This window comes from Lagopus leucura, unplaced genomic scaffold (assembly GCF_019238085.1).
Source record: "Lagopus leucura isolate 7727_CA_CO unplaced genomic scaffold, USGS_WTPT01 Super-Scaffold_100002, whole genome shotgun sequence".
Taxonomy (NCBI): Eukaryota; Metazoa; Chordata; class Aves; order Galliformes; family Phasianidae; genus Lagopus; species Lagopus leucura.
Genome location: NW_024962263.1, coordinates 79,837,479 through 79,863,960, shown reverse-complemented (window position 1 = coordinate 79,863,960; position 26,482 = coordinate 79,837,479). Strand labels below are relative to the sequence as shown.

Here is a 26,482-nt window from a genome sequence, read left to right as displayed (position 1 = left end):
ATAAAGCAAGACCAGGGCCCAGACTTACATGTTGGCCTGCAGTTATCCATCCAACTTCTCTGACAACACACTCCTTGACTTGTGTCATTTAGCAGCTTTTACCTCATATGTTTCTAATAGGAATACATAGATATAGACAGTGCAGAAGAACTTATAATACAGAAGGTAAGTTTTATGGAAACTGAGTCCTAAGCAGTACTTTTCTCTGAGTTTCGGATACACATTAATGTTCCATTTGAATTGCTTTATTATCAGAAGATAGCAAGACTATGGGGGCAGCAAGAGGGGAGCATATAACAGCAGTACTACACGATCTAAATGTAACTGTAGAAATCAAAGCCATCCTCAGAAGTTCAGGGGTATGTGTCAATCACTCTCTTAATATCACACCAACCTCTGAAGGCACATCGAATGGCTCAACTTCCACTTCAGTTGAGTTCGTCTTATCTGAAGGAGAAGCTGACTTTCCATCCTCTCCTGTTTTGTCAGTTTTGTCTTTTCCTTTGGCTGCTTTATCTTTATCTTTAGCTGGCAACTTGATATCCTTGATAATTCTTGAAAGTTTTGACTCACGAGCTCCTCCTGAAAGTATCTCCACAGCAATCTCAATGAAGAGACGCCCCCTGAAAGATGCCCCTTCTCCAAAACCTTCATTAAGATCCTGGTGGTCATCCATGAGGCTGTTATTCCTGGCTGAGCCGTAGAGATTTATCCAGGCAGGCCCAAAGGTAGGCAAGAACCCTGGGAATAAAGCACATTTTATGGCATCTCCATTAGGCATTAGCAAACATTCCTGGCAGTCTGTTCAATGAAGTTTGCCTCTCATGCTCCAAAAGCCAAGCCTGGGTCCATTTCTATGCAGGTATGGACCAATTTCTATAGATCATTGTTTTGCAGGGCAAATCTTAGGCACTCAGTAGCTGCTGTTAATACTCAACCAGGGACTCTGTTAATCTGAAGTTCTTTATCAGCAGATATTCATGCTTCATGTGCTGGGAACATAGGACCTATCAAACTTCTTGGAAGAAAATACCTTGCTCCCAAAGGATGAGGACTGGGACATGGTAGCAGAGGCTTTCTCGCCTTGCTGTTCACAGGCACAAGTCACTTCTCACCTTATATGATTTATCATATGATTTTGGTTGAAAGAGTCAGGTACAAATTTGAATGGCCAAAGACAACTGACTGTGTTCCATACTGTGATAACACAGTATAAATTAGGCTGGAGACATGTGCTCAGTCATCTGTGAAAAGACTCAAGGCAGTGAGTTTCACATAAATGAGGGTTTACAAAGTTGTTTATGATATCGCTTTGAGCTGTGGTAGCACCCATCTGAGTGTTAACAAAAACACGTTTCTCTTCCAGGATAGAAGCCTGTTCTGCCTATGGTGTGCACTTTTTGCTTTCATTGCCGAAGAGATACTGGCACAAACTGTAAACTTACATCAGTTTATCCCTAATGGTCTGGAAAAAATTCTTGCCAGTCACAAAGAAGGTACCAATTAATGCCAAGTAAGGAAGTAGCACGCTACCATACACCTAGAACTTTGAATTAAACAAAGAAAAGGACTTTGAGAACAACAAAAGACATGGATGTTTACTTGAACACTGGGAATCCCTAAATGGAATTAATCAGTGCTCAGATCTCAAACAGCTGGTTTTTACCATAGGGGCATATTCTGGAATAGCCGTTTTTCCTTTACCTTTGTCACCATCTTGTTCATTGGATATTTTCTTCAAGTCAATGAAGTGGGTGGCTAAGGCCACATCGTTCATGCTGCCCTCATCCCAGACCTGGATTTTGACTCTTCGGCAAAGTGGGGGGAACATTTCCTTGAAGATAATCTGTTCATGCCATACAGGATCTGCACAATTCTTTTGCACAGTTGTCCGACCCTGAAATGAAAGTCCAGCATATGTAACTCTGCAGGGATTAGACTCTTGAGAACAGCAATGAGTATTTTAATTGCACTCATCAACATTTCACCAGTTAATTTTTAAGCACTAATATCCTGTGTTGAAAGTACTTCTGCTTTTTCTATTAGCTTTTTTCTTCCCTCAGTATCTAATAACAGACCACATTATGGCTTAAGGATTCTTAGCTGCACACAGCACACCTTAGAATAAAATCTAATTCATAAAATTATAGAATCTTCTGAGTTAGAAGAGACCTTTAAAGGCAATCTAGTCCAACTCCCCTGCAAGGACCCTACAGCTAGATCAGGTTGCTCAGAGCCTGGTCCAGCCTGACCTTGAGTGGCTCCAAGGGTGGGGCATCCACCACTCTTAAGGCACTTCCAGTGTTCACTACCCTTATCATAAAAAAAATTCTTCCTTACATACAGTCTAAATCTCCCCTCTTCTCATTTGAAATAATTTTCCCTCATCCTGCCACAGCAGACACTGCTAAAGAGTCTGTCCACTTTTTTCTTACAGCTCCCCTTTAGATACTGAAAATTTGCTATCAGCTCTACCTGGAGTCTTCTCCAGATTGAACAGCCCCAGCTCTCTGTTCTCAAAGGGAAGGTGTTCCACCCTTAGATTGTTTTTACCCTCCTGTGGACACATTCCAACAGGTCTGTATCTCTCATGTGTTGAGGATTCCACATCTGGATGCAGTACTCCAGGTGAGGCCTCACTAGTGCAGAACAGAGGGGCAGGATCACCTCCCTTGACCTGCTGGTCACGTTTCTGTTGATGCAGTCCAGGATACAGTTGGTCTTCTGTGCTACAAGGGCACATTGCTGGCTCATGTCCAGCTTCCCATCCACCAGTACCCCCAAGTCCTTTTCATCAGAGCTGTGGTCTATCCTCTCATTCCCCAGCTTATACTGATAGTGGGGGTTGCTACAACCCGGGTGCAAGGACACAACAATTCACTTGAATTTGTTGAACCTTATGAGGGTCTCCTTGGTTCAATGCTCAAGCCTGTCTAGGCCCCTCTGGATGTCACCCCATTCCTTGGATATGTTGACCACACCACACAGCTTTGTGTCATCAGCAAACTTGTTGAGGGTGCACTTGATCCCACTGTCAATGTTGTTGATGAAGATGTTAAAGAACACCAGTGCCAGTACTAATCCCTGAGGGACACCACTCAGCATCAATCTCCGTCCAGACATTGAGCCATTGACCAACACTCTCTGGGTACAATCTCTCAACCAGTTCTTCATCCATCAAACAGTCTACACATCAAATTCATATCTTTCCAATTTGGAGAGAATAACATTATGAGGGACCATGTCAAAGGCCTTACCGAAGTCCAGACAGAGGATGTCAGTGGCTCTTCCCTTGTCCACCAACATGGTTACACCATCAAAAAAAGCAGCAAGTCATGCAGGACCTGCCCTTGTTCAAGTCATGCTGATTATCCCATATCACCTGCCTCACTTCCATGTGCCTTAGCACAGCTTCCAGGAGTTATCCTCCTGGAATCTTGATCTTCCCTGGCACTGAGGTGAGTTGAGACAAATAGGTCAGTGGTTCCCTGGGTCATCTTCTTGGCCTTTTTTCCAGTCACCAAGGACTTCACCTGACTGCTTACGAGTTTTCAAATATCATCAAGAATGTCTTGGTGATTACATGAACCAATTCCCTCAAGACACTGGGATGTATCTCATCAGTACCTATAGACTTTTGGATGTTCAGGTTCCCAGGCACTCATAAACCTGGTCTTCTCAGTGGGAGAGGCATTGTGCCCCTGGTTCCCACCTTCTGTACCATCTGCTTGAGAGCAGTGTGTAGAGTAGTTGCTAGTGAAAACTGAGGCAAAAAAATTGTTGAATACCTCAATCTTCTTCCAGATATGCCCTTCTAGACTTTCCTTTTCTTAATTCTTCCTTTCTTTAATTCTTAATTCTTTCTCTTCCCTTCCTTCCCTTTCCTAATTCTTGGGACCCTTATGCCCAAAACATATCTGTGAAGCCAGACATTTATGTTTATGCTATAAAATGCACATCTGAAAATGGCTTTTGAAATATCTTGGTGGTAGTAATGCCATGCATTTTGTCTCATAAAAGCTTAAATTCATTACTGCTGCCAGACTGTATGTATCAATGGTATTACCTTAATTTAGGTGATTTATCTAGTTTAAAATATGATTACTGTGGCTCATGCTCTAGGCACATATCTGTGTGCTACAGATATAAACTGGAGCTTCTCCTAGCCTGTAAAAGATGGCAGGACCGTATCACAGCAGCAACAAGCCTTCTGTTTTCACATTTGATGAAAACAACTAAGGAAGGAAGTCCAAATGAGCTACACCCATATTTGACATGCTAGCATGCAGACTCACATTGATGACCCATTCCTGTGTTTTCTTCAGATCTCTATTAACCCTGAACTAACCGCACACATCTGACCAATCATTTTAACCCATACTAGTTTCAGACTTTCACCATTTGGATTCACAGCAAAACATGAACTCAGCACAAAAGTCCTCATTCTCATGTCTAAAACCTTTAGAGGATAAAATATACTCCTCCTCTCTCTCCCCAGGGATTCCTTGCACACAGAAAGTATTGCTGCTTTTAAATAATTTTCAGTTAGGTTCTTTCATTATTTAGGTCAATAATCAAAATGTCAATAATCAAAACAAGCTCCTTGACGTGGTCCGTCATGGTTGTAACAGGGGAACTGGATCCCTCAATTTAATCCAGTTAAAACCTACTTTACTGACTTCAATCCTGTTTCATTTTTTCACTTTAAGGAGATCAGAATATTGGACTGACTTAATACCACACTGCATAATTTGCTGTTTTGTAACTTGATGCTTTTGTAAAAAATCTGCAGAATTTGCTTTTCCCTACTGCTGCCTGACTCCAACCTACTGCTGTGAGGATGATACTATTTCTTCTGCTGACATCAAGAGTTTATTTTACTTTTTTTTCCTGAATAATTTAAGAACTGAAAAATTTCCTTCTTTGAAATAAATCTGTGTTTTCCTTATTTTACACAACAAAAAATTAAAGGACATCTGCTCTACTGCCTGCTTACTATACAGCTAGCAAGAAAGAAGGCCTACATTTGTGATCAAGAGGATCCCAATTACCATTTGACCTGCAAACATGACCACCACATAGGGATCCACAAGGTCCTTACTGTCGCCTATGAACGCTTTCGTGACATTTGCCATGATGCTAGAGTTCATCTTTGGAAGTCCTTCTGCTTTGTAAATTCTCACATAAAACCTGGCCCATGGTCTTTCAGATGGAAATCCTTTGGGGATCAAGAGATTCCTGAAAGGAAAGAGAAGACACTTCTTTAAAATTGAAAGTGATTTTTTTTTCCAAAATTGTTATCCCAAGTTAGCCTGCATTCTGAGTATAAATAAAAAAAGGAGGTATAAATTTGTTTCTGGATCTCCAGAACCACAACATTTTCTGGTTACTATGAGAAAATAATACACCGTTATTCAGCAAACATATCTGTGTGACATATATGTGCTTCTAAAAGCACAGAAAACGTCATCTGTAGGTGACCTCTGGATATTACCTATTTCAACACCCTTCTCAGAACAGGTCTAGCTGGATCAGGTTGCTCAGCACTGTGTCTGATAAATTCTGAGTATTTCCACCTGCTCTCTCTTGGCCTCTGCTACATTTAACCACCTTCATGGTACAAAATATATAAATTTATTTATTTATGTTCAGCAATTCCCTTGTTCTAACTTGTATCCAAAGCCTCTAATTCTTCTACTCTGAAAATAATCAAGTTTTGTCCTCTTCATTATACAGCTGGAGACAGCAGTAAGATCCCCCTTCGTTTTCATAAGGCTCAAGTAATGAATCTTCCCAGCTCTCCTTGTAGATCATGCAATCCAATTCCATATCTTGGTGGCCTTTCATGAGCTTGGTCCTATATGTCAGTATTAACATTGCTTTTGTAAAATCTAAAGTATACTGGCAGCTTGTTACCACCTTAATTTCTGTATTTTACTTGGAGAGTGCATGTGAGTTTATTTAAGAATGTGAAAAATACAATATGCATATATCTGATAGATAAGAAGTAATAGCTTCTCATGCCTTTTCTTCTTATTTCATTGCTTTTCAAAAATATTTCAACTGATCAAATCAATGAATCTTCTATCAAGGATAATCTGGCACCTAGCCACAGGTTCTGGTCAGCTCTGTCAGCTACAGATAAGTGACTATGACTTCAATTTATTTGAGAGGATTATAAAAACTTCTCTCTTTCAGTACATCAGAACAGCCAGGCATATGATAACTTCAGCTATTAACCCTGTATTAGCAATGACAGGAGTGAAAAGAGAGCAGAGGACTTTTCAGGTACTTAGTAAAGAAGGATGCAGTAAGAAAGAAACTATTGGCAGTACTTTTCAATCTGCTCCTCAGTATCAGCTGTTTTTTGTGTGGCTTGTATCGTGTCGCCTTTCCCAGTCACACTGATGTCACACTTCAGGTATCCCTTGGTTCCTGTCCTAATATCAGCAGGATCTGTGAGAAGCGCCCACTTGTCGCAAAATTGATGACCTGTAAGATGGACAAACTTAAACACCAAAACATGCAAAACTTGCTCCTTTCCATTTGCATCAAGGGCACTGCAATCATTTGTGTTTTCAGCTGGATTTGAGGATATAAAACGTTATGTGACCAAAAAGGAAGACAAGAGAATTGATGTAGGTCTCACTGGGAACAAGGTTATTTTCATCAGTGTTTACTAGGATCAGTGACTGAAGACCAGGGGAAGGCTAGGTAAGGTTTCAGCAGCTGAACTAAGGCTGAAGCTTTAAGAATGACCTGATTTCTGATGAGAACTGTCTGAAGATTTCAGTACTCTCCTGCAGCAAGAGGGTGGCCTGAATGGCTCTGCTGTTACATCTCTAGATGCTGTGTCTGTGTAACACCTACAGCAAGTGGTCTAAATGCATCCATTTAGGAGAGATCAGGTCATAGAATGGCTTAGGTTAGAAAGGACTTCAAAGAGGTCCCTGAGTAACTGTGGAAGAGAAAAAGACATATACTTTGTAGATGGCTGTAAAAACAGGACAAAAATGGTAATCTTTCCTTAACTACAAATTTCAGTAAGTTCTGGACATCTCTGAAGATGGAGTGGAGCTATGGTCAGCTCTTTGCCACTTCCTTCTTCTCTCCCCCTTTCTGGTCTGCCTCTCCTTTTACCATGTGCTCTTCTCACAATTTTTTCCACACTTTCTCCTCTCTCCCCACCTCCCCACCCCTTTTGCCAGCACAGGTGGTAACGAGCAGGTAGGTTCAGATTTTGTAAACACTGAGCTGCCCACTCTGACCCCGTAATTAAATGCTGACTCTAGCAAAGGACAGATCATCAAGATGTTATCAGTGCTGAACTTTCTTCCTTCCAGAGAACCAGCTTTGTCTGGTTATCTGTCATCCATATAGGAAGACAAACCTTCCAGAAATCCAGCTGAGTTTGTCCCTTGATATACACCTCAAGCATATAAGTGGAAAAGCAACACACCTCCCCCTTCCTTCCTTCCAACTGATTTAACAGGTTTAACAGGCAGGAATCCACTTACCTGGCTGAGCATACACCATCCCCAGATCTACCTTAAAGGAGCCTATCAGCACACTCCCAATCAGTTTATGGTGCATCACCTGTCATGAAAATGCAGTGTTACTGCCTCTTTTTTTCTATCAACATAAGAGCAATTTAAAGATCACATTTGGTTTAGAGGTAGATGAAGATGACAATCATGAAGATGATTGCTTATAGCTGCAGATACAGGGAGCATTTGGAATTTCTTCCCTCATGCCTTGTGCAGATTTTGAAATCAATTCAGTTGCATTCATTTGGAATCACCCAGGTTCATCCCAGGATGTGTAAGAAGGTTTATTCCCAGATGAGGAATCAGATGGATATGTCTTCAGAGTAGATGTAGTTACATCACTTATCTCAGTAAATTTCAATAAATCATAATAAGGATAGACACATGGGGCACAGCTGGTTCCACATTAGGCTGCAGAAACTGTGTCATATGGCAATTCAGCTATGAATTGCCATATCAACCAAGTACACCCACAGGAGAAAGAATTAAAGTGTGCCTTTGCAGCAGTTCAACATGTATTAAACAAAGAGACTCAGTCCTTATTTAACCCCCACCATATTAATGAAGTCAGAGAAGTGATGTGGATGTAAATGAGATGGCAGCAGGTCCCAGTGAGTCTGTCTCCTTAGCCTTCCTGGCAAGTAATGCATTTCATTTAGTTCAGTTGAACTCAAATTTGATTAATAACTTTCCTTTGTCAGATAATTCCTACATCTCTGTGCTTTTGTGTTTGGTTTTCAAATACGTCTGTATGCTCCATCTTACAGGCAAGGCAGATGCTAGTAACATATTCTAAGGGAAGACTGGCTCTGGAAGTGCATTTTTTAAAAAATATGCCTCTCACCAGAATAGCTGACAAGGTTAGAATTCACTCCTCAATTGTGAAATGCTTTCTGAAAACAGCCTGAGTCATCTAGAAAATCTTGGCCCAACTGCAAATTAATCCCTGGGCTTAGTTTCACAAAAGTGAAATTGAGAATTTGGAGATAAATATTCACATATCTGAGAGCATTTTAGGAATTTGAAAGACTTCATACTTTGACTTTGGAGTTGCACATCTATGTCAGGGACTCTGGACTTCAGCGATTTTTCATTGGATTTATCATGTGACTTCATTTTCTGTGTTACCCTTCAGTGTGCCACTGTGGTTTTGGGATCACATTCACCTGTCCTTGGTAAAACCTCACTTCATCATGGAAGGTGTTGAAGTAGGACAGAAAAATCAAAAGACAAAGGAGAAATTTTATTCAATCCTATGATTAAAGCTTAAAAACTAATTGAACTTTGTGTAGGAGAGGGGTCGATGTGAAGCCAGTGCTTCATGCACAGGTGCTGCTTTTCTCAATCCCTTATGCCACCAGGTCCCATCACAGTGCTGCAGCCTTGCTCTGACAAGGCTGGACTAAGGTACCCATGGAGGAATAAGCCATGAAAACTGGTGGGTTTCATCTTGCCATGTGACAAGATCATAGTTTTGGAAGAACTGCATGGGAACAGAAGCTTGCCCATATCTGCTGTCCCACCAGGAAGGGTAGGTGGAATGGGGAAGTAGGACGTAGGCTTTCCATGATCAAGACATTGAAGTTGCTTTATGACTTTGGAAACAAGACGAGGGGGTGTGCCTAAGTCTGACATGATGTTGTCTCACTGCTCTTTGTATTTTCTTTCCAGGGTATGGCAAGGTATTCAAACAGCAGATGTGTAACCCTCACTACTCGATCTGGAGGTTTGCTGTGTGAAACATGATTGTCCTTGGATGAATGCCCTCTATGGCACTTCTAACCGCTGAGGGAATACCTTAATGCTTCTGTTAAGTGCTCTGTATTTCTCCTGGTACTTTTTCAAGCATAGGGTTTTTTTTTATGATAGCAAAGTATGCAAGCATTAAGTTTATAGCAAACGCCTCGCCTTCCCTGGAAGGGAGCATCACATCTGCACTTCATATTAAAGGTTTGTATCTTTCCAGACTAGAGACAATTTTCTTTAGATTTTCTGAATGAGGACAAGTATAAAGAGTGTTAAACCGAGGAGTATTTCAGTATTGCAGCATAAGGGGCATCTCAATTGCACTGTAACATTACTGCAAGGTTTCTAAAATGTACTGGAAAATATAAAAGGAGAAAAGTATTTGTTCACTAGTAGGTGCTCGGAAATGGAAAATCTCATTTTCTTCTCAAATGCAGAGTCTGAATGCAGCTGAAAGGCTGGACTCAAAAAAATAGCACTAATCTTTTTTGCTTTCCTTGAGCTTCCAGATGCATGTGAATGTGAATTTGTTTTCACAGATTATGTGGATTCACTGCATGAGTGATTGCTGATAATGGCAGCTACTAATCTTTGTTTTTCTTTAAGTCATATTCATGCTAAGCAAGTGCCTTGAAGCTTTCCATCTCTCCCAATGTATATTTCCTTTCTTATTTATTTCTATCCCAACATGTTGCATTCTTTGAAACTGTGCTGAAAAGTAATGAATTTCTCATTTCAGTAGCATCAGTGAGCATTGTACTACGTTAATATTCTCTTTTTAAAATGTCATTTTTATCTAGGATGCCTTCTTTAATTTCACCTTCACCAGGTTTATATCAAAATGTTTTCTGAGCCCTATGAAGCTATGCAGATTGACACCAGTTAATGCTGTCACATCCCCCACATATCAACACACTCAGAAAGCTGGCATATTCCTGTCCATCACTGGAGATATGTAAGTAGTATGTAAAGAATATGAGTTCCAGAAGACTGACTATACCTTGTAGAAAAATTACTATACATTCCCAAAATGCTGTAGTTCACAATATTTGATGTGTCAGTATTGCCCTTATATGCTATCACATCAGAAGAACTTACGAAGGCCACATGCTGTGATATAATCTTAACAGTTATACAGTATCTACTCCCAGAGAAGAGGGAACAATGTCAGCCTGTAATAAACTCTGTCCTTAGGGATATGTGAAGGTCAGATCTGCAGATATCCTGCATAGGTATGAATTTCATGTATTTGAGGTGTGTAAGTGATTGAGTGGATCTGAGCTTAGGATTCTTTCAATTTACTACCAGCACTGGGATTCCAGATGTCCAGATGGTCATTTTTAAATGAAGACTTTTGGTTTTCGTAGCGGGAAAAGTCATTTCATAATGAGCTCTGCAAAGCAAGAACATTTTGAACATCTCAAGAAGGTTTTGCTCTTGTGCTTTCCTGTAGCTCCTGAGCATCGCCTGACTTTGTCAAGCATAGCTTGACAGTACACCATTTCCTGGTGTACTTCTTGAAATGGACAAGGCACTTTAGGAAAATCAGTGATTTGGGACTAGGACAACAACTCACTGTTCATCCCAAGTGGTGGGACTTCTGGTAGTAGAAATGGGGAAAAAAAAAAACAAACAAAAAAACCCAACAGAGCATGTAAGGTTCTGGATGTTTTCCTACTCAAATTGATGTAGGTAAGCTGCTTTTAGCAGGGGGTTGGCCTTCACCTCCAGAGGTCCCTTCCAACCTCTATGATTCTATGATTCTATGATTCTATGATCTTGTAAAGTTTCTAAGGTGAAGTTTATCTTTCTGTCTCACAGAGTGCCAAGCCAGCAATGTGTGTCCCTGAAAATCCACACCTCATCTTCCTTTAAGTTTAGCTTTGCTTTCATTCAAATAATTGCCAGCTGCCTTTCCTACTTTTCCTCTCCATTCTCCTTTCCTCTTCCAACACTTTCTATTGCTTTCATAGCACCCTTGGTACCAAACGTTATTTCTCTTTTTAATTGCATTAGGCAGAAACATTCAGAGCCAAAATGACACAGATACTATTACTGTACTGGGCTTTCCTAGGTACTTACAGAGATGTTGATTATTTTGTCGAACAGAAACACCTGTGGTCCAACGAAATCAAACACAAAGTACTGTGGAAGAAGGGGACAGCAGGTCAGAATCCTCTTTGTGCTGGTAGCAGCACTGTCAGCATCATGGATTAGCTTTTTCAGTTACCCCACAGAGCCTTGAGAATAAAATCTGGGAGTTGGAGAGGTGGTGGTGGGCATGGCAAAGAGCTTTCCTTGTTCCCAGGACAAAAGGGAAAGCCCAGACCCCTTTGCTACTGAACAGACGTCCCTGCTCAGATATGCAGATTCTACCAATTTGTCCATTCCAGTTCAAGCCACCAAGTGGAGATATCTCAGAGCCATTGAAGAAAATGTCTTCCCCAAAAGAAAGCACCAACCTCATTGTAGAAGGGAGCATTTGTGCCTTCTTTCACTGTTGTTTGCTTCTTCTCATCACCGATCTCAATGATTACTATAGGGTCAATGTTCTCACCCACCAGCTGCCTGGCCTCAGTGATCGTGATGGCAATCTGTGGGGAGCAAGGACAACACATATTTTCCCAGCTCACATAAAGGTGTGTAAGGGCTGCCACCCCCTGCTCACCTGGTAATTCTGGGTTTTCATCTCCTCTTCATGAATTCTGGGCACCAGCTTTGCCCTGTATCAACCACAAAATAGTTCATTAGGCATCTCTGGCTAGACCTACTACTTGGATGCATGTTGCAAAGAGTTTTTGTCACTGAGCTGTTATTTTTTTTGGCACGTAGCTTTCTTAGACTTGATTTCACCAGCAGTCATTCAAGCACCATCAGAAGGACATGTGTGGCTCCAAGGGCTCAGACCTGTGATCAGATGGCAGCTGCATCACAATCTGAACCACTGCAGCTGTCCATGGGCAAGGGCCATGCACATGGAAATCAATATATCCCCTCCTCTCCTGTTGGAAGATGGGTACAAGCACTGCTCTGCTCGTGCCTCTCATTAGAACATGCAAGGTGCAACACCAGTTTCATGCAGAACTGTGCCACAGGGCAACTGGTCTATTCCTTTTTCCTATTGCTTTTCATAAGACATGAAAATAGGATGGCACATTTCTTCTCTAGTTCAAGTGGCAGACTCCTTGAATACTATAAAATTTCATACCTGGATTTACATGACATCCCACTTAGATCTCTCTGTCTTTCATGCATTTGGTAATAGGGAAATGCTTAGCATCTGAACAGTCCATAACAGCTACCTGCTATTCAAGCAAATGATCTCACCCATTGATCCCATCAAACTTGATTCCTTTCCTCCCCCTCTTGAAAAACAACTACATAAAACACCTGATTATAGAGACTGCTGGCCAATTTAGCTCATTTTCATTAGCAGCAGAGTTCAGGCCCTCTAGTATCCGTTTCAATCTCTCCCTGAACTAGACAGCATCTGGTGACAATCTGCCTTGAGCTGATAATATTTTGCTGACAAGCACGTCCACTCTGTCTTGTGGAAGGAGTGAAGGGATCACCGCTGTCAGTAAATGGATTTTCTGTCAACAGATGTATTGTCCTATGCCAATACCATTCCTGAGAAAGATGGAAAAGGTGTTTTAAGGGACATAAAATACGCCAACGAGAACCTTTTCCTCTCTGGGGTTAAGGATCCAAAAGCACTGGACAATGCATTGCTGTTCATCAGGTCTTGCTCTCCCTCTTCTTGTCTTCCAAGAGTGTCAGGTTGAAGATTTTCACTTTCATCTTGATCACCTGGTGAGTAAAAACAATCAAGAAAATAAACCCAGTCTCTGATTTCTGCCAGAAAAAAGCTAACTTGGAGAAGAGCAGCGAATTCATCAGTATGATGTGCATATTTTATTTATTTGGGTATCACAGTGGTCACAATGAGGATTCGTACTGAGCAGCACTGATGACAACAGCAGGTTCTGTGCAAAAAAAATTATACTACACATAAATTGAGGGTACAGCTCTTCTCGTCACACCGTGTGCATTCACAACAGGCGCATATACCAGTGGCACCTGACTGCCTCATCTCTCATCTACTAGAAAGATGGTGGGACAGATAATCACCGTTACTTGCCTGTATTTGCAGCAGTGAATCTGTCATTCAATCCAACACCCTCCATTTCCCTCTAAGTTACCAATTTGGAGCCTGGTTTTGAAATCATTGCTCACCTTTACCTGCTGCAGAGATGACGAGTGGTAGATCAAGGACAGAAAAAGAGAGTTGAACATGATTCATTGTATCTCTTGTAGACAGCTCTGCTCAGACGAGACAAATTGCTTTCAGAAGTGCCTATTTTTCTTCCTCACTCTCCTGAGTCCTAGTAACCAGCTCAGAGGTACGTATCTATATTTGGACAGTTTGGCCTTTCTCATACTGCTCTGCTTAGTCCTCCTGGCCCAACAGAAGTTCTGCCAGCATCTTTGCCCCTTGCTGAGTGTGTTTGTATTCAGCATCCGCCTTGGGAAGGGACCTGTCCATTTTAGGTGAAAGTTTAGTTATTGGTTGCCTGTCATTGGTTCTAATGTACACAGATAAGCAAGAAATGTTCAGTGACTCTGGACTTGAGCTATTTCTGGTCTAAATGTCAGATGGCATCCACAAAAGTTAAACTGACTTGCTCAGCTTAGAGGCTTAGAGGCTTAGACAACCTTGTGGAGAAATCCTTGCATCAAATGAAAGGAAATACATTCAAATGTATCTTTTGCAAGAGTTCTGTGGCACTGTATCCCAACTACAAAACTAGATAAAGATTGCCCAGAGAAGCTGTGGTGCCCCACCCCTGGAGGCATTTGAGGCCAGGTTGTATGGGGCCCTGGGCAGCCTGATCTGGGGAGTGGCAGCCTGCCATGGCAGGGGGGTTGGAATTGGGTGATCTTTGAGGTACTTTCCAACTGAAGCAATTATTTGATTCTGTAAAGGATTTTAATACTGCTTCCTCATCCCTTTGCAAAGGTATGGTGATTTGAGTAGTACTTAGAAATTGCTGATGATAGCAAAGGACCATCCACCATACAGTAAAACTCACTTTCTAATTAGCGCACTTACCAGGTGTGAATGTGGTCCTTCTGCAGCTGGATTCCACAAGCCCCTGTTCCCAGCAAACCACCAGACAGGTAGAGAGACAGGACTTTTGGTTGTGCTGGAAGGTGATCATGAGCCAGCAGAGAAGCCAGCCTGGGTGCCCTACTGCCTTGTTATGCAGCTCTGTGCTTGAGCTGACATACCCAGTCTCTTGATGGGGCAATCTCATATACTATATATGTTCTCTGACTGCCCCTCTGGCTCTTGTTCATTCTGCCCGGAACAGGGAGAGTGAGTTGTCTGTATCCATGTAGACATGACTTGATTTACAGCGCTTGAGTGAAAGGTGTCTGTCCAGAGTTTTGCATCCGTAGTACCAAGTCCCCATGACTACTCCCCAAATCCTATTTACTCTAGAGCATGCTGTTTGATTAGGGGCTTGTAGTACTCCGTGCTGTTTGCTTTGTAGGCTAAAGCAGAAAAATCTTCCCCTCCACCCCACAGCTGGGAACAGGCGTGTGCCAGTGTGACGTCCTGCCTGGGCCACTCTCTGCAAGGTCCACGCTTCTGTTGAGATGTAAACTCTTTGCAACACTTTTGCTTTACAGTTCCATTCTCTTGACATTTTAGTATCTGAATCAATATCCTTTTTTACTCAATAACTGTATATATATTGCACATAACAGCAGGAATTATTCCCTTATGTACATACAGCAAGTGGTTTAATGAATCACCACACTCCCTCATTGCACACTTCTCTGCTAGGTCTCCTAAGCCCAAATTCCCATTTAACACAAGAAAGAGATGGTAATATCTGCATCTTTGCTAGTTTCAACTCTTCCACAAAACAGTAATGATATAAATGAAGAAGCAGCATAAGGACCCCAATCCATCCAATATCTCAAAGACAGAATCATTTGAAATAAGCAGTTATACAGATACAAGTGATTACACAGTAAACTAAAGTTACCATGTAGTTTATCTCGTAGAGCACAGCATATTTTATAGAGCATAAGGTAAATAAACTCTAACATAACTGTCATTACTGAGAAGTTTAATGGTGTTGTTTTCTCTTCTCCGAAGTGGAGTTTCCTTGCTGTAAGGACCAGAAGAGAATCTTTTTGTTTAAAACAGTGCCCTTTAGCTAAATAGTATTTATGACACAAAAGAAGTGTTCCTGTTTCTGCCCAACAGTGAGCCAAGATACACATGGCTGGTTTATGGCAGCACTGTAATTCACAGGCTGCACTAAACACTAAGGAGTCCACATTTTAAATGTCTCATTAAATTTGAGGCATGAAACTGTAACATAACATCACAGAAAGCAAAGAATTTTTTGTGGCTGAAATGTGAGTTTTTGTGGAGCTGAATGAGAGGACTATGGGGAGAGGAGGAAAATGGCAGTGGTAGGAATGCTGGAGAGCATCTCCTTAGCTTGGAAAACAGTTATGTGTTCCAGGGTAAGAAACAAAAGACTCTGCATGTCTTATGAATGCACTTAAAGCTGTTAAAGATAAAATACAAAAGCAAAAACAAAAGAGGAAGGAAGCAAACAAAACCCACTCCACCATATACATAAGTGGAAAATTGCTTGATCTATCCAGCCTATCCAGGCACCATTCTGTAGGTTTCCAGAAGTAGATCTTCAGGAGGAACTGTGAAATGATGTTTCCACCAGAACAGAAAAAACTGTTAAAATCCTGCCACCTGCCTATTTTTGTTCTCTATTAGAGACAGTAATTTGAACTTGCAGGATCCGAAGGTGGATTTAACAAAATACTTCATGCAAAAAGAGTAATCTCTTTGTTTACCTAAGAGTGATAAAGAATTTACTGCCCATTTTATCAAAACTAAGGCAGCAATTGTAAGACACAATTCAAATGAGTTCACATGAAATGAGGTATAACACGATCCCCAACCTGCTCTCACCAGTTGCAGTACTGATTTATGAGGCCTTACCCAGCGCGTCTTTGTTTGCAATAGTCAACCCTTTCTCGCCTTTTTTCTTCTTCTTCAGCTTCATGCCACCAAACAGCCCCTTTCTGAAAAAATTAAAGAAAAACAATCATTGTAACAGCTTCCAGCCCTTTTCTGTGCTGGACTCTGATTTAATTCAAAGACCTGCTGAGAGGGCATTTTGATTTCCAAGTGATATCATTATATTCTGATTTGCCTTTTATTGAAAGCAAACAAGAGAATTCTCCAGTTTCATGCTTCATCTAACTTAGTTTATTTTAAAAATTTGGCAGTGTACGGGCAAGCATGCTGACAGAGAGCCAGAGCTTCTTTTCAAACCAAGACAGCAGGAAGAGGCAAAAAAAGGAAGTTCAAGTTTCCAGTCCTACTGACTTGCCCACACATAATTCCCACTCCTGTGGCAATACTAGAAACAAAAACTTCCTACAGATTTTAGGTTCCAGTCCAAAAGCCATTTTACAGTGAATTAAGATAAACATAAAAGCATTTATTTAAACTTCTTTGGTGTGGATGTGCACAGCGCTGGTGGCATATTCACAACAGCTTTTGCCTTTTATTTAATTAGTTCTCATTCCCCCCAGCAGCAAAGCTACAAGCAGAGCTGGACAAGAGATCTTCCTCAAGCTGTTTTATGGGGACAGTTTAGCCTAGCACCAACCCCAGCTACCACTGCTTGTGGCTTTTCTGCCTCCCACTCCTCCCCATACTGAATGAGGGAATTCAGCAACTTAAAACAAAGCTTTCTACAGTCATTTCTACAATCATGGGTTAAAGTGGCTTTGCCTTCACTAAGGATTTCTTATTTCTTGCATTCATTCTATTTTAACCACAGCCAGGAGCCTAGCACAGTTATCTGGGAGCAGCAGGCATTGATAGGGTGAGATCCAGGCAGGCCAGCACAGACCTGGGCTGGCTGCCATAACAGAGAAAACATGATAAGACATTCATTAGGGACCCATTGCAAATCTCCCTGTGGCAGCAAGCAGTTCAGCTGCTGAACTAAGTTAAAGCATTCTTCAAGGAACAGCAAGGAGCCAGGTTGGTTATTCAGAGCTTTGTGCTATTCTGCCTTTTCCTATTTTACCTTCCCATTGCTCCTACAGCTTTTTAGCGAGTAGAGAGACAGAGAAGTTTGTTTTGCAGTTAGTTTCACAGAAGAAGACAAAAGGAAACATCTCTATAAGTCATACATTGTTTTCCCATCAACAAAGAATCTTCTTGGCAAGGTACTTGAAAAGGGAGGTGATGGAGTCACAATCCCTGAAGATTTTCAAGAAAAGAATAGATGTCACACAGAGGGGCATAGTTCAGTAGGCAGGGTTGTGGTGGGTTGATGGTTAGACTAGATGATCTTAGTGATCTTTTCCAACCTAAATGGTTTTATGATTCTGTGATTCTTATTCCTTTCATATCTACTCCAAGGAATGCTTCCTTGGTGGCCAGATAGCATAATCCCATCAAATCTCCTTTGTTTGCACTGTGGATCCAGGAGCACTGGCCCTGGAATGGGGCATTGAGGCTGTTCCATCATTTTACAGGCAAAGAACAAAGTATGACTACAAAACTAAGAAATTTAACAATCTCCATTTCCAACCTGACCTCCTGCTCCAACTTCTGATTCTTCATACTCTAGAGTCAAGGTAGGAGTTCATATACTGCAGAGAAAAGCCAAGGGGGGAAGATCATCGATGCACAGAAAGGCTTGGGTTGAAAGGGACTTCAAAGATCATCTACTTCCAATTCCAGATCATCAAGTTCCAACAGAATATGGGACCTCACCCCACTGTCTTTGAGGAGAGATTAGCACAGAATCTGTCCTCAGCAACATGGAAGATTTTTGTGCTAAAACTGCCAGATTTCTCCTTTTAACCCAAAGTTCTGAGCAGTGGGATGGACATACTTGCTATCCTGCATTTGGTTCCTTGAGAGACAGAGCTGTTCTCACACTTTGGGAAAGGACTGGTTGGTTTTCATTGATCTCATGGTTTTCTTATCTTTTCTTCCCTTAACAAAAAGGATGATTTTAAGCTGCATGATTCAGTGTTTGAGAGGAGACTGGGGAGCAGCAATCAAACCACTGAGCACTGGAGTGTATCATTTCATTTTTTCTGGTTTTCGAGAGGTTTAAGCCAGTGTTTAATAATGACCCTTACAGTCTGCATGCATCACATCGTGGAGCCAATCAAGGTTTGGCAAAACAGTTACAAGAATATAGGAGCCACACACAGGAGTTCCTCTTTAATGATAAACTGAACAGAGCTTGGGACAGGAGTGGGCAATAATGGACTCTGCACTTTGAGGGCCAAAACTGAGACCAAAAATAAGATGGGGGGGAGGGGGAAGTGGGGGAAGGGGAGAGGGAGGAAAGAAGGGAGCAAAATAATAGAACAAAGACAGATTTGGGAAGTTATTTTTATTAGATAAAACCCTATAGACTTATTTTGAATTAATCGTACCACTCTAACGTATAATCAGAAATCCAAAGTTGCTGCTAATGATTCATTTTGCTTTACTTCATGGTGAAAATGTAAGTCATATTCTTTCAGATCTCCCCTGCCCACACACTCAGCTTTGCTCAGTGTTCACATTCTTTGTACTTAGAGTGGAATAAATGGTTCTGTTTGCAGGCACTGTGAAAAGTTACAAAGAACACATATTAGCATAGCCAAAACATTTCATCTTGAAATGTTGAAATCACATGCTTTTATATTTTCAAAATATAGTTTTCTACATCTCTTTTTTAAAACTGAAGCATTCACTGAAACCCACATGAATCTGTGAGCAGTGGTATCTAACAACTGACTGTTCTCCATCATTTTCCCAATTACTGGTAGCATTAGTTCAAGAAGGTATCTCCATGGGCATGATTTCATATTACAGTTTTTCCAAGGAAATAAATATGCCTCATATTTCAGGGGAGAAAAAATCTATACCACTTGAGAATTTTCTGCTAGTAATGCCAGTGGTAAGAGTGAAAGCAAACCATTTATTACAATGGCAACATTTTATTCCCCTATTATCAAAGGATTTGTTTGCCTAAATTGCTGTATAAATAAAAATAGGATCCTGGGAGAAATACAGTCCAGCCAGCTCAGACAAACAGCACCCACAAACTGGGCAAATCTGATGCCAGTCAGTGCTCAAACACCGTAAGTTACCTGCAAACTCAATGTGTATTTAATTGTGAAGAAAATTTGCAGCAAACCAGAATGGGAAGCTGATAATATTTAAAAGCCATATTGAGGGACATATATCGTGAAAAAGTTTCTCCAGTGCCCTGAAGGAAATCTCCTGGCTGTCAGTAAGGAACAAATATGGCAGTGTGAGAATCTGGTGAATTGGGATGCATGTAGGGTGCAGATTAGTTGGGGTGCAGAAAAAGTCTTTCTTCCGTCTTTGGAATGTGGTGAGGCTGAAGGTAGCACTGACAGACTGCAGTGAAGGTTCAGTCCCCATATATTACACAATGCATTAAGACAGAGGAGGATTTTGTTCTTTCTTGGAACCAACAAGATTTAAGGTACAGTGGAACAAATTCATTTCCACAGAGAAGAAATTAGTTTCTACAGGTTACAGACATGCTTACCTTGGAATTTTCCTGTTATAATAACCTTAAAAAGAAGCAATTAGAAATTTGCCATCTCAGCTAATTGAGAACATTGCTTAATTTAATAAATAAATAAATAAATAAATAAATAAATAGGATCTCTCAGTTCTCTCTGCATGGGGATCGTGAAAATCTGGAGTAAGGATAGTCTTTTTTCTTCTGCACATGTACAGTGACAACAGGAGTCTTAGTCTGACCGCAATTAATTGAAGTTTCCCCAGCATAAGTAGTATGTAAGAGTGGTTCACCAACTGCTCAATAGCATTTGATTATAGCAAGAATGTGTTCGATTTATGAGTTCATTTCCCTCTATCATTGCCACAGGTCCATTGGGGTTCTGACTTCATTATCATACTTCTTGAAAGACTCACAAATTGTATTCCCCTCTCATCAACATTTACCCATTACAGCTTCCAGCTTTTGAGTTTGTCAGTTTTTCAAAAACATCCTTTCATGCCCCTTCTTTTTCATTTAAGCTGTCCTGTTATCACAGAGGCTTCGTGTTCACATCGTGCACCGTATGATGTTCTCTTAGATATCCCATAATTGCTATTTGCAACATAATTTAAGGGAAAGATCACAGAAAAGAACACTTCAGATTTGACAGCATAAGAGTACAAGTAACTTTACCATACACTGAATTTTCTTTGATTTTTTTCTGCAGTAAGTTTAAACTTAGTTTCATCTTCCAGTAAAACACTACCCTGACCTCATGCATGTAGAAGTGATGAGACACAAGACAGTATGGAATATAAAAAGAGAGGCAATAATAATCACTTTTGACATGAGCAGATAAACCTGAAAAAGAGGATTTGTGTATTTTCTTTTTCTTCTGGAAGAATACTTCAAAAGCAACCAGCCGAATTAAAATCAACCCCTGGAAAAGTCCCCCCAGAGTATCAGACATACCTGTGTGCCTGAGGTGCCACTGCTGTGGCCTCCATCCTGCTTTTTCACTTCCAAATGTTGCCTCTTACATTGTGAACAGGTTCTCCAAGCTTATATTTTTAACTAAGACTCATCTACTTTGTGCCTGGTCAGTCCAGTTGGTAAACACTGAACCGGAACAAAGCCTTTTCCCTATGCAAACATTAACTCTTGCTCTGGGGAGATCTGCAGGAGAAGCCAGCAAGCCACACACTGCTCTCCTCCAGCAGCTCTGAGCTAGAAGAACGTCAGCCTCTTCACCTCACCAAGAGACCTTGGAAGGGGCTGGCTTCCAGACTGAGTTATCACCCTCTGGAACTTGTCTTGTTTGAACTTTCTGTGAATTTATACTCTGCTGTAATTAAATAAGAACTTCATTTTCTCCATTTTCCTACTCTTTTCACCTGTGATTTTCTCATCTTTTTACTGCAGCCCAACACACAGGGCTGTGGATTGTGTCTCCCTGTTCTCCTCCCACCTCCCCAGTTAATAATGCATGCCAATTTTAGCTACTAACCTTAACAAATTACTCATATTTCCTTCCTCCAATCTTGTATATGTAACTTGTAACTATGTTTCTTCAACACTTCCTCTTGACCGTGCTCCAGTCCTTACAGAGAACAGGTTAAAGATGCACAAGACCTGTTTTGTTCTGCAGTTCCATAAGTTCCATTTTCACACTGTTCTTAACTTTTCCTGATGCAAATGAGACAGAACTGACCCACAGAGATGAAGGGCTATTGGCATGAAGCTGTACCTCTCTTCAAGGGCACATTTGAAACTGCATTTGACTCATCTGAAGATACATACCTAAGTTCACTGCTGTGATGAAGTATCCATAGCATTTGAAGCAACTACAGTTTTATGGGAGTGCAAAATGCAGCAGACAAATTAAAGAGCTTTGTGCAGTTTGATGCAAATGATTGGCCGGGTTCATATTGTATAGAATCATAGAATGGCCTGGGTTGAAAAGGATCTCAAAGATCATCTAGTTTCAACCCCCTGCTATGTGTAGGGTCGCCAACCAGCAGACCAGGCTGCCCAGAGCCACATCCAGCCTGGCCTTGAATGCCTCCAGGGATGGGGCATCCACAGCCTCCTTGGGCAACCTGTTCCAGTGCCTCACCACCCTCTGAGTGAAAAACTTCCTCCTAATATCTACCCTAAACTTCCCCTGTCTTAGTTTAAAACAATTCCTCCTTGTCCTATCACTATCAACCCATGTAAACAGTTCTTCCCCCTCCAGTTTATACACTCCCTTTAATTACTGGAAGGGAGCTACATCCTCTCGCTTCTCTTGGATGATTTAGGGAAATGGCTGCTTCTGCAGGCCTGTTATTTTATCTTTTTTGGTTCAATGAGGTTCAAGCTTTTAGTCAGGAATCTGCCTTGTCTTCCAGTGGCAGCAGTCAGACTCACTTGACTTGAGCAGATGGGCAAAGCACGGCTAGGAGGAAAAATGCTTCCTAAATTAGCTATCTCATACAATCCTGCATCTCTAAAAAGCACATGCAAAATCTCTTTTTTCTCCAGTGGAGCAGAAAATTATTTTTTTAGTTATTTTTTTAATTCTCCCTTCTGAAGTTTGCATTTAGCTTCAAGTTTTTATTCCAACTTCCTAATGCCTCATCTAAATCTCCCTTCTTTTATTTTAAAACTGTTACCCCTTGTCCTATCACAACACTCTCTGACAAAGTCTCCCACTGCTATTCTTCCAGTTGCATCTCCTGTTCATATTTTCCAAAGTTTACATTTTGAGGATATTGTGCAACACACAGGGCAGAAGCAGACTCCATACATATGTCTAGACATGCAGTGAAATAAATCTATGTTTGCAGTGCACCTGGTACAACAGTAAGTTCTCTCCTAGGAACTATATTTTTATTACTGATTACTAAAAAATGACGGCTGCTATCCAGAAGGTAAATGTTGAATTATTGGAATCACTCTGTGATGTTTCCCTCCTGCATGACAGCTGTGCTGATAATTCTTCACTCCTCACACTTCGTCTGCCTTCACTAGTAAAACTACAGCATCTTCAGAGCTGTGTCTGTGCAGATGTCCCATTCCAGACACAGTAAGGTCCTAGCCCTACCCGGTGTCATATTAAGAGCAGTGACAAATGTCATGAAATACTTCAGCTGTTGCTGTAGAACGGAGTAAATGTTCCCTGAGAAGCACTGTGTCATAGAATCATAGAATGATTTGGGTTGGAAGGGACCTTAAAGATAATCTAGTTCCAACCCCCTGCCATCTACTCAGGCTGCCCAGGTGCCCAGGACCCCATCCAACTGGCCTTGAGTGCCTCCATGAATGGAGCAACCACAGCTTTTCTGGGCAGCCTATGCCAGTGCCTCACCTCTCTCTCAATGAAAAATTTATCCGACATCTAATTTTAATCTTCCTTCTTTTAGTTTAAGACCATTCCCCCTTGTCCTATCAGTGTCTACCCATGTGAAAAATGAGCTGGCACTCTTCAGCCTGGATAAAAGAAGGCTCCAAGCAGCCTTCCAGTACCTGAAGGGGGCCTACTGGAAAGCTGGGAAGGGACTTTTTATATGGGCATGTAGAAAAAGAACAAGGGGAAGTGGTTTCAAACTGGAAGAAGGTAGATTTAGAACTAGATATCAGGAAGAAATTCTTTACTGTGATAGTGCTGAAATACTGGAACAGTTTGCCCAGTGAGGCTGTGGATGCCTCCTCCCTGGAAGCATTCAAGGGCAGGCTGGATGGGGCTTTGAGCAACCTGGTCTAGAGGGAGGTGTCCCTGCCTATAGCAGGGAGTTGGAGCTAGATGATCTTCGTGGTCCCTTCTAATTCAAACTATTCTATGATTCTATGAAAAGTTCTTTTCCCTCTTGTTTATAATTTCCCTTTAAGTACTGGGAGGCCACTAACAGTTTTTTTCTGGAGCCTTCTCTTCTCCAGACTAAAGAAGCCTATCTTCCTCAAACTTTCTTCATAGCAGAGGTGGTCCATCTTCATGGTCTCATCTGGACCTAATCCAACAGCCCCACATCTGTTTTGTGGAAAGTGATGGGATAACAGTCTTCAGAGAGATGATAGCCAGAAATGAAGTTTTCTTCAGGAGGTGGTTGACATCATCATATTGAACTGGTGTTAAACAAAGAAGGTTGGTCTTGGACATGATGTTAGTGCAGGAAGTGCAGCAAACAGGCCCAAGGGCACCCTGCCCTCATCACTGATCACAAAACACTTGTACTACCAGGCCCTGATCTACTCTGTGTCATGGGAAGAGCTGATCACCACTACAGTGAGCTACAGAAAGTGCTGTGAGTTCGAGTCTTTTTTTTTTTTTTTTTGTTATTTACTGAATGTGAGACTGAACAAAAAACTCCCTTTTATTTACAAAGGAGGTGTTACTCTGAGCTGCTTGATAAACCAAGGTGGGGGCTTGGATTGTAAAGGAACAAAAAGCTTACATAAGGGCAGCTTTGTAATAGTCAATATATTAAAACGAGTGACTCAGCCCCTCTTCTCATAAATAAGCAGCACAGTGTTGAGCTAAGTCAGGCTTCCAGATAAAGGAAAAGAGTAAGAAGAAAGTCAAGACGGATGTGCAGTCTGCTCCCAGCCTTACTCCCGCCACATCCATAAAGTTATGTAGCATTGGGTAGTCTGTTCAATCAATGGATGTGAATAATTTGTCACATGGAAAGAGCATCACGAGTCTACAGCAATGTTTGAGTAGTGTTGAGATCTGAACTGCAGTATTTATAGCAACGGGTTGGTGCATCAAAAGAAAGACTCCTTGAACTACTGGAGGCGCTCAGAAATCAGAAAGTTTTATTCTGGGTTTCTCTAATGAGTACAGAACATTGCCCTCAGTTGTCTTTGAATCTCAGAGGGACCCAGCGCCTTTTGCTCTGTCTGACCTGGACAGAGCCAAGAGGTCCTAAATTTGTACAAAGATGCCAAATGCAGGCAGCTATCAAGAGGAGTTGAATCCTTTTGTGGCATGGCAGACAGCCTGAATCATAAATCATCTGATGCTAGGGAGTCCCCAATGTGCTGGGAAAAAAAATGTTATTTGGAAGAAAGCAATACTTTGTTAGAAAAATCAAGAAGTTCAAATAAGATACTTGCTCAGCAGATACGAATTGGGACAGTTATCTCAGCGACTGAGAGGCCTCAAAAATGAGATTTTTGTAATTTTTGAGGAAGGAACTCTAGACAGACATCCAGCTAACGATCCACTTGATAGCAGGTAAAGAGGTTTGATGGAGCCTAGTAAGAAAAGCAGTATTTGACTTTAAAGTGGGGCTTCAGAGTTGATCACTGGTGGAGAGAAGTGTGGATATGGAAGCATCCATGCAGGACCAGAGCAGGAGCACTGACCCCATGCTTACGCAGGTTTGGAGGATGTAGTGCAATCTTTTTGCACTTACTTTCTTAGCAATTTTAGTTTTAGGTAGAACATAGTGAAGTGCACAGGGGTGCTCAGGAGACCTGAGCTGTGATCTCAGCCATACCACACAGTGGGCAGCAGTTGCCAGCACGCAATTCTATATTCCTGTCCCCTGCTTTCCCTCCCACCTACCCATTTGCAGCACTGTGGTCAAACTGCACAACGCAGCTCAGAGCCCTGCTCTCAGCATTCAGGCCTGTGTTTTGCAGCTCAGCTGCACATCCTACTCCTCCCCTAGGGATTTGTTATTTTACAATACTCCAAACACACTTAATCTTCAACTTTCCAAAGGCTGTTAGCAAGATTTGTCAGCAAATTACTGTGGAGCTGGAAGAAGGAGGAATAATAAGTCCCATCTGGGTGGTTTTAGCACACAGTAAGATGTAAGGTTTGAATGTGGCTGTAGGATCACATTAGAAAGCAGTTTCTTGACAAGTGGGGACTAAACCACAAGTGATTTAACTCCTCTCCCTCCCTTACCCATACAGACATTCTGGGTTGTTGAAGGCTTCCTGGAACATGGACACAAAACATCTGTAGGGCTGCTCTGTTTTTGCACCAAACCCTTCTGGTCTCAAAGGTAGAGCTGTAATCTCTTCCATAATGGGGAACTGTTGCTCTGCTGTCTGCTCAGTACAGCGCCATGCACACAGCTGTTAGGACACATTGCCCAGAACTGCAACCCACAAACTGCTGGCTGCTTTATCACTCTTCTGTGAAGATGCAAAATATTCTGGGAGTGCCAGTTAAGCAGTGACATTTGCAAAGACGTTTCTATTTTGAAGCACTGGCGCAGGTTGCCCAGAGAAGTGGTGGATGCCAAGTGCTTAGAGGCATTCAAGGTCAGGCTAGACGGGGATCTGAGCCCCTGTCTGAGCTGTACGTGTCCCTGTTCAGTGCAGGAGGGTTGGACCAGATGGCCTTTGATGGTTCCTTCCAACTCAAATGATTCTATGATTCTATGATTTTATGGGCATGTTGTAGTACTGGAACATAACCATTAGCTTTCTAACAAGGAAGCATCAGTCAGAAATATATTCTTTTTGGCACAGAGACAAAATGAGAATATTTGCTGCAGGAAGTGCTTAGCACTTAACTGATTACATAGATGGAGAGATTCTCTACCAAGTAGCCATGAAGTTTAAACACAAGGTGGAGTA

General features: G+C 41.5%; 1 protein-coding gene across 1 annotated transcript in view; it reads right to left on the bottom strand.

Moving 5' to 3' along the window:
- Positions 1-21,211, bottom strand: part of FER1L6 (fer-1 like family member 6) — a 65,427-nt gene extending 44,216 nt beyond the window's left edge. The window contains exons 1-11 of the mRNA XM_042870006.1: positions 20,876-21,211; positions 16,342-16,424; positions 12,977-13,103; positions 11,962-12,016; positions 11,756-11,887; positions 11,376-11,438; positions 7,518-7,596; positions 6,336-6,492; positions 5,052-5,238; positions 1,705-1,897; positions 395-741 (exon numbers count right to left, since the gene is read on the bottom strand). Coding sequence (XP_042725940.1) covers positions 395-741; positions 1,705-1,897; positions 5,052-5,238; positions 6,336-6,492; positions 7,518-7,596; positions 11,376-11,438; positions 11,756-11,887; positions 11,962-12,016; positions 12,977-13,103; positions 16,342-16,424; positions 20,876-20,910 — 1,458 coding nt within the window. The 5' untranslated portion in view covers positions 20,911-21,211. The remainder of the gene's footprint in view (positions 1-394; positions 742-1,704; positions 1,898-5,051; positions 5,239-6,335; positions 6,493-7,517; positions 7,597-11,375; positions 11,439-11,755; positions 11,888-11,961; positions 12,017-12,976; positions 13,104-16,341; positions 16,425-20,875) is intronic.
- Positions 21,212-26,482: the final 5,271 nt, after the last annotated feature.